This window comes from Tupaia chinensis, unplaced genomic scaffold, assembly GCF_000334495.1.
Source record: "Tupaia chinensis unplaced genomic scaffold, TupChi_1.0 Scaffold000258_1, whole genome shotgun sequence".
In the NCBI taxonomy this organism is placed as follows: Eukaryota; Metazoa; Chordata; class Mammalia; order Scandentia; family Tupaiidae; genus Tupaia; species Tupaia belangeri.
The window spans coordinates 1,959,042-1,967,400 of NW_006159738.1; the positions used below are offsets into that span (position 1 = coordinate 1,959,042).

The 8,359-nt window shown below is 54.5% G+C and overlaps 1 protein-coding gene across 1 annotated transcript in view; it reads left to right on the plus strand.

The window, feature by feature from the left end:
- Positions 1-8,359, plus strand: part of HPD (4-hydroxyphenylpyruvate dioxygenase) — a gene marked incomplete in the record, with an annotated part of 13,405 nt that overhangs the window by 4,523 nt on the left and 523 nt on the right. The window contains 6 exon segments of the mRNA XM_027772198.1: positions 1,260-1,363; positions 1,789-1,866; positions 2,589-2,751; positions 2,846-2,917; positions 4,504-4,626; positions 8,280-8,359. Coding sequence (XP_027627999.1) covers positions 1,260-1,363; positions 1,789-1,866; positions 2,589-2,751; positions 2,846-2,917; positions 4,504-4,626; positions 8,280-8,359 — 620 coding nt within the window.

Sequence of the window (8,359 nt, forward strand, 5' to 3'; positions counted from 1 at the left end):
AGCAAGCTGCCAGGTCCAGGACTAGAACCGCTGTCGACCATGTGGGACTCCAGCTCCTTTAACCACCACTCCGCCTGCCGGCCCTAGCACCTGTGCTATTCTAACACAGGCACGGTTACAATCCGGCCGCCTCGGGGTTATATTAGACTTTGCCGTTGCTGGGCTAGCTCCACAGCCTCGGGGTTAAGGGAGCCAGATCTCCCACGGCCCCACATGGTTCAAATCCTGGCCCCAGAGGCTCAGTAAACACGTCGCATGCATGTGTGTGCTGGCACCCAAATACTGACAGAGTGGCGACACGGAGGGCCAGGAAATGCAGCCTGACCACATCCCACTGGGGGTGCTTCCTTCCTCTGTCTCTCCCTGGGACACCCCCCCCATACACACCCTGCAATTAACAAAAAAATTGTTGGCCCAGCAGGTGGCGCAGTGGTTAAGGACTCCCACATGGCCAACCACGGTTCGAGTCCTGGACCTGGCGGCTTGCTTTCTCTCTCTCTCTCTTTCTCTCTCTCACTTTGTCTCTCTCTGGTAAAATTAAAAAATAAGTAAATAAATAAATAAAGTTAAATAAATTTTAAAAGTTGTTAAAATATTGGGTCATTGTAAAACTCACGAGGCATTTTCGTATAGAAAAATATGTCATGACTTTTCCAATGACCCAATAATTGAAAAAAAAATCCTGTATAATTTGAACTCAGTTTTGTTTTGTTTTTGTTTTTGTTTTAGAGACTTTTTTTTTTTTTTGCTATAGGGCTTGTGCACTCACCAGAGAGACAGAGAGACAGAAAGCAAGAAATCACCTCCCAGGGAAGATGGCCACGCTGCAATCCCTTCTCCTCCATTCTCCTCTCAGGATTTTGGGCACACACATGAGCCTGGCGTGAGATTTAAGCCATTGGGTCCGGGACTCAAATCATGGTTGACTTCCTGGGAGTCCAGCCACGTAACCATGACGCCATCTGCTGATCCCATTTGAACCCAGTGTAGCCAGTGCATTTTTACAGACCACCTACTATGTGCCAGGTACCATGCCAGGCTCTGGGGCTACCACAATGAGCAAAACCGTGTCCCTGCCCTCGCAGAGCTTCTGGTCCTGTCGGGCAGACTGTCCAAGCACCACAGCAATGACAGGCAGCAACTCATTTTGAGCTAAGGTCCGCCCTGGCTTGGAACCCCGGGCTGTGTGAGTGCCCGGGGGCCACCGGGTCTCAGCAGGGGTGGGTGCTCGGCTGAGCCAAGCTGCTTCCCGCCCACAGTATGGGGACACCACGCACACCCTGGTGGAGAAGATGAACTACACCGGCCGCTTCCTGCCTGGGTTTGAGGCCCCCACATATGTGGACCCCCATCTTGCCAAGCTGTGAGTGCCTCTCGGGCCAGGCGGGGTGGGGAGCGACGCCCTGTATTCCATAGGGACTGAGCTTTCCCCTCAGACGGAGCATCTGGAGCCTGTTAGGGAACCTGGGAGAGCCCCTAACGAATGCTTGAAGAAGTGCCCAGAGGCTGAGAGCTAGGCCCTGCAGCCAGGCTGCCCGGGTTCAAATCCCGGCCTTGTCACTTCCTAGCCATTTAACACTGGGAGAGTCATTTCATTTCTCTGTGCTTCAGTGTCCTCATTTGCAAAATGGGGACAGTGATAATGTGTGATTTGACAAAACAAAGCACTGTCTCTTGGTAATGGCTACAGGCGTGTGAGCTACTGTTGTCGTTATGGACGGGTCAGTGGGAAGGAGCTGCTTGGGGGGCAGCCTTCCTTCACGCCCTCAAACCCTTTCCCTTTCCCAGGCCCGACTGCAACCTCGAGATCATCGACCACATCGTGGGAAACCAGCCTGACCAGGAGATGGTGTCTGCCTCAGAATGGTGAGCCCAGGTGTCCCCAAGGTGACAGCCCCTCACGGGACAGGTCCACTACTGTTCTTGGCCAAGGTGGAAAACAGAGCGTAAGCTGGTGCGAGGTCAGTCTGGGTCATTGCTTCGCTTCTTCACTGTAGAACTGCCCTCCTGGGGCAGGACCGTAGCCTACTGGTAAAGGGGGCAGGCTCCCACGTGGCCAAGCGGGGTTCAAATCCTGTGTGTGCCCAGTGGCTTGAGAAACACCCTGGGCACATGTGTGTGCGTGCCCAACATCCTGATGGGATGAAGATGGGGGGGTGAAGTGTGGCCTCCCCCATGTGGGGTGTTTTCTCCCTCTCCTGCTCTGTCTCTGTGCAAGCGCACGTGCCCTCTGGCAACCAAGAACAAAACTGTCACCACAGCAACCAAGGTCTTCCCTCTGAGAGACCTCAGGGGTGTCACAGTCCCGGGAGGCTGGAGAAAGACTGTCACCACCCAGACAACGGCCTCGCCCAGTAGAAGTGCCTTTCTCAGAGGGCTCGACCCCCCGTGCCAGAGCACTGCCAGGCACACCGCTCTGCTCTGAGACGGTGGGAAATGCCACCTGGGGGGACTTGCCATCAGAAAGGCGCCATCCTGCTGTGCGTGACGTGATGGTGTCTCCTCTCTGGAGTCTGCTGGGGCAAATTCTGGAGCTGGGGGGCGGTCCCAGGCCGCTCCCAGAGCAGTGTCCCACGGCCACCCGGCAGGTACCTGAGAAACCTGCAGTTCCATCGCTTCTGGTCCGTGGATGACACGCAGGTGCACACGGAATACAGCTCCCTGCGCTCCATCGTGGTGGCCAATTACGAGGAGTCCATCAAGATGCCCATCAACGAGCCAGCGCCGGGCAAGAAGAAGTCCCAGATCCAGGTGGCGCCCTCCCGCCGGGGGAAGAGGTGTGCGGGCTCTCGCGGGCAGGGGCGGGCGATGGGCCGATGACGGTGCCCTCCTTGTCCCCTGCCAGGAGTACGTGGACTACAACGGAGGGGCCGGGGTCCAGCACATTGCGCTCAAGACCCACGACATCATCACAGCGGTGAGGCCCCGCCTGCCCTCACCGCCTCGCATTCAGCTCCGGGGAGAGTTTCTGCAAAGTGGAGGGGGGTGCAGAGGCTGGGAGGGCCGCAGGGCCCCCACTGCCTCGGGAACCCCAGCCACAGACACGCAGAGTCTGGCCTCTGTAGAACACTGGGCTTTTAAAAAAGATGGTCTATTTATTTTCTCCATGAGTGACAGAGAGAGAGAAGGGGGTGGATCAGGGCCCCAGAGCTGCGGTCCACCCCGTCTCAGCCAGCCCTGGCTCACAGGCAAGCGTGCGCCCAGCGCACTCAACGAGGTTTCCAGACTTGAACTGGGAACCTTTCCACGTGGGATTGCCTTGCAGAGCATTGCATCTTCCTAACACCCTGCCCGGCCCCTACTCCGGGTCTTAGAAGTAGCAGACTTCAGAGGATCAGGAAGCCTGGATTCTAGTCTGGGTTTTGCCAGTGCTTGCTGTGTGTCTCTGGGGCATTCGACTCCCTCTCTGGGCTTGAGTTACTCGGTCTTGAAAAGGAGGGTACTAGATGACACCACTCACTATGTCCTTTTAGTCCAATTAAATGCCTTGCATGTGGACCCAGCCCTCTAATAGGCCAGGTCCTACCTATTTCTTAAATGACACTGTGGGAGACCAGCAGGTGGCGTAGTGGTTAAGGCACTGGACAGTCCCACATGGCCGACCATAGTTCGAGTCCTGGACCTGGTGGCTTGCTTTCTCACTTAACTGACACTATGGCAGAGCGGACAAGAGCCTGAATGATCTTATTTACTCCTGGTCCAACCGAGAGTTCTCTGCACGACCTTGCCAGTTTCATTCATTCATTCACGCAGTGGGTGTTTATTGAGCATCAGGTCAGTGCTAGGCACGTTCGAGATACCTGAGCTACATCAGCGAGCACCAGGTCCCATCCTTCCGAAGGTAATAAACAAAACGGGTACAATGTGCACGCTAGGGGGTGCGCCTGCTCTAGGAGGAAATCAAGCAGGAAGTGGGGTTGAGGGCGATGGCATCGCGCCCTCGAACCGGGTGGCCGGAAAAGGCCAATTGAAAAGGAAACCACCGAAAATGCAGAGTTGGAAGGAGAGAAGCCCGTGGCCACCTGGGGGAACACCTGGGGCCGAAGGGAGTGCTGGGCAGAGGTCCTGGGTGAGTGCCCAGAGGGCAGAGGGGGCAGTGAGAGCGAGAGAAGGTGGCTGGAACAGAGCAGGGAAAGGAGAGGGAGGAGACTGGGCCGAAGGTGGGCGTGGGGGCGGGAGGTGAGGGCCACGCGGTCACCCTGAAGCTGGGGCATGCACTTGTAATCACAGCTCCCGAGGAGGGGGAGGCAGGAGGATCACAAGTTCAAGGCCACCCTAGGGACACAGCAAGGCTCTACCTCTAAAAGAAAGAGGACGCACTTGAGACAGGCCCAGAGCGAGCGTCCCATAGAGGTCCGCCAGGCTGTCCTTCTAACGGAGCTGACCGAGAAGGAAGGGGTGACTTCACGCCGCACCCTGCCCTCTCCCGGCCCAGCACCTCTGCCTGGATCACAGAGTTGAACGTGGAGAAAGAAGGCTGATCCCAACCCTGTCCTGAAACAGATTCGCCACCTGCGAGAACGAGGCATGGAGTTCCTGGCTGTTCCTTCCACGTACTACAGGCAGCTGCGGGAGGGGCTCAAGTCGGCCAAGATCCAGGTGAAGGAGAGCATCGACGCTCTGGAGGTGAGGGGTGGCCCGTCCTGGGACACAGGGGACAGCCGAACCGGGTCCCTGCAGCCACGGGACCTGGGTTCTGGCATGGGGGGTGAGAGGTAGGAGACGGATGGCAAACAGATAAGTGACAAAAACACCACCAGAGGGACCAGCAGATGGCGTAATGGCTATGTCGCCGGACCCCCATGTAGTCGACCACGGTTCAAGTCCCGGACCCGGTGGCTTAAACTCATGCCGGGAGCGTGTGCATGCGTGCCCAAGATCCCTACAGTAGACTGGAGAAGGGACTGCAGCGTGGCCATCCCCCCTGGGGAGTGATTTCTCGCTTTCTGTCTCTCTGTCTCTCTCTCTCTTTCTGGTGAGTGTGCACGCCCTATAGCAAAAACCTCTAAAAACAGAACAAAACAAAATAAAACAAAAAAACACCACCAAAGAGACAGGGTGAGAGCAGAAAGTTAAAACAGGCAACCTGGGGCTATATATAGGGTGCAGGCAGGGAGGGCCTCTCTGAGGAGGTAACCTTTAAGTGAACCCTAGACAATGAGAGGGAGCTGGCTGCATGAAGGGCTGGGGAAGAGCATTCTTGGCCAAGGACCAGCATATGCAAAGGTCCTGAGGCAGAAGCGAGCTCCATGTGTCTGGGGAACAGAAAAGCTAGCGCCATGAAAGGAAGCGTTTGATGGGTTTCAGCTACTTACCCTGCTGTGCAACCACAATCAAAATTAACTTTAGAATATTTCCATCACCCCAGAAAGAACTCTTTTTTTTTTTTTTAATTTGCCAGAGGGCACATGTGCTCTCCAGAGAGGCAAGGAGAGAGCGCTCCCGAGCGAGGACGATGGTCGCGCCAGCTCCTTCCACTCCGTCTGTCCATCCTGTCGCCATTTGGGGCATGCACGCACATGCGCCCAGTGCGTTTTCAAACCACCGGGACAAGGGCTTGAACTGTGTGGTCAGCCATGTGGGATCTGGCTCCCTTAACCACTAGGTCAAAGGGCCAGGGCCCCAGGAGAAATCTTGAACCTAACTATCACCTTCCAAGCCCTCCACCCCTTCCCTCTGACCCCAGCTCCTGGAAACCATTCACCTGCCTCTGTCTTCCTAGTCTGGGCATTTCATACACAGGAAATGGAACCGTGCGCGGCCTCGTGCCCGCCAGCCTCACTTAGCACCACGTTCTCAAGGCTCACCTGGTGCGGCCTGTTGCCCCCCCGTCGTTCTTTTTTTTTTTTTTTTTTTTTTTTGTAAATGGCCTTTTGCCATTGGGCACATGACAGAGAGAGGGAAAGTGAGAATTCCCCCCCCAACCCCCGGGGATGGATGTGCCATGAGGCCATCCTTTCTCCTCCATTATCCTCTTAGGATTTTGGGTGCACACCTAGTATGATTTTCTTTCTTTCTTTCTTTCTTTTTTTTTTTTTTCGGAGAGGTTTTTGCTATAGGGCGTGTGCGCTCGCCAGACAGAGAGAGACAGACAGAAAGCGGGAAATCATCCCTCAGAGGGGATGGCCACACCACAATCCCTTCTCTTCCATTCTCCTCTCGAGATCTTGGGCACATATGCACATGCGCCCGGCATGAGTTAAAAGCCACCAGGTCCGGGATGCGAACCGTGGTCAACTACATGGGAGTCCAGTGACATAGTCATTACGCCAACTGCTGGTCCCAGTAGTATGATTTTCAAACTGCCCTGTCCAGGACTCAGACTGTGGTCGAAGCACTTCATTCCTTTTTATGGCGGGGTAATACCCCACAGTACGGAGAGAACACGCTTTGTTTACCCACTCCTCAGTTGGTGGAGACTGGGGGCCGTCTCCACTGCTTGGCTATTACGAGTAAGCCGCCGGGCCGCCCCAGCTCGTGGTTAAGGGAGCTGGATCCCGCAAGGCTGATCGCATGGTTTGAGTCGATTTGGAAAACATGCTAGACACATGTACATCCATGCCCTAAATCCTGACAGACTGGAACATGGGGAAGGGGCTGTGGCACAGCTACGCACCATTGGGGGCTCTTTCTCCCTCTTCCTCACTGTTCTCTCTAGCAAGTATGTATATGCCCTCTGACAATTGCTTTTTCTTTTCTTGTTTTCTTCCTTTCTTTTTTTTTTTTTTTTTTTTCAGGGGCGGGGGGGAGAGGTTTTTGCTATAGGGCGTGTGTGCTCACCAGAAAGACAGAGAGAGACAGAGAGACAGAAAGCAAGAAATCACCCCCCAGGGGGGATGGCCACGCCACAATCCCTTCTCCATTCTCCTCTCGAGATCTTGGGCACGCACACACACGTGCCCAGCATGAGTTTAAGCCACCGCATTTAGGACTCGAACTGCACAGGACTACATGGGAGTTCAGCGATATAGCCATTACACAAACTGCTGGTCCCAACCATTTTTTTTTCTTAGAGATTTTTTTTTTCTATAGGTCACATGTGCTCGCCAGAGAGATGGAGAGAGACGGAGAGTCAGAAAGCAAGAAATTACCCACTGAGAGGATGGCCACACCACTATCCTTTCTCCTCCATCCTCTTCTTGGGATTTTGAGCACATGCATACACACCTGGAATGAGTTTTAAGCTGCTAGGTCTGGAACTTGAACTACAGTCGACTATGTGGGAGTCCAGCAATGTAACCACCATGCCATGTGCTAGTTCCTCCTCTGACAAATGTAAAAAGTAATAAATATAGGGCCAGCTGGTGGCATAGTGGTTAAGGCACTAGACTTCTACATGGTCAATCCCAGACCCTGTGGCTTTAAACTCATGCCGGGCCCCAACTCCCAAGTGAAGAATGGAGGAGAAGGGATTGCGGCCTGGCCATCCCCCCGGGGAGGGTGATTTCTTGCTTTCTGTCCCTCTGTCTCTGTGTCTCTCTCATGAATGTACACACCCTATAACAAAAACCTCTAAAAAGAAAAAGAAAAAAACATATAAATACACTGCCATGGGACCAGCAGTTAGCGTAATGGCTATGTCGCTGGACTCCCATGTAGTTGACTGTGGTTCGCGTCCCGGACCTGGTGGCTTAAAACTCACGCCGGGTGTGTGTGCGTGTGTGCCCAAGATCCCAAGAGGAGAATGGAGAAGAAGGGATTTCAGCGTGGCCATCCCCCCTGGGGGTGATTTCTCGCTTTCTGTCTTTCTCTCTCTCTGTCTGTCTGGCAAGCGCACATGCCCTATAGCAAAAACCTCTCAAAAAAAAAACCAAAAAAACACTGCCATGAACTGTTGTGTACAAGGTTTTACATGGACATACGTCTAGGAGTGGAATTGCTGGGTCACACGGTATTCTAACCTCTTGAGAAACCGCCAGACTGTTCCCAACGCGATTGCAACATTTTACATTCCCACTAGCAACACGGAAAGGTCTGGTTTCTACTGGAGGGTTTCAGCAGGACAACGAGGTCCCGCTGATGTGCGTGTGGAGGACGGTCTGTTACCAAGCTGGTTCCGAGTAGGGCGCAGCTGCGACAGTGGCTTAGGCAGGAACTGCAGCGGGAGCGGTAATAGGACAATTTGGGGATCTATCTGGAAGCGGCTGAAACCACTGGAGAAAGGGGTCTTGGTCCTGGGGGGGTGCAGGAGCCCCTGTGGACTTTCTAAGCACCTCACCGTGTGAGGCTATCGGGGCGGGCCAGCCGCCCGCTAGCGGAGCCCCCTGCCTCCCGCCTAGGAGCTGAAAATCCTGGTGGACTACGACGAGAAAGGCTACCTGCTGCAGATCTTCACCAAGCCGGTGCAGGACAGGCCCAC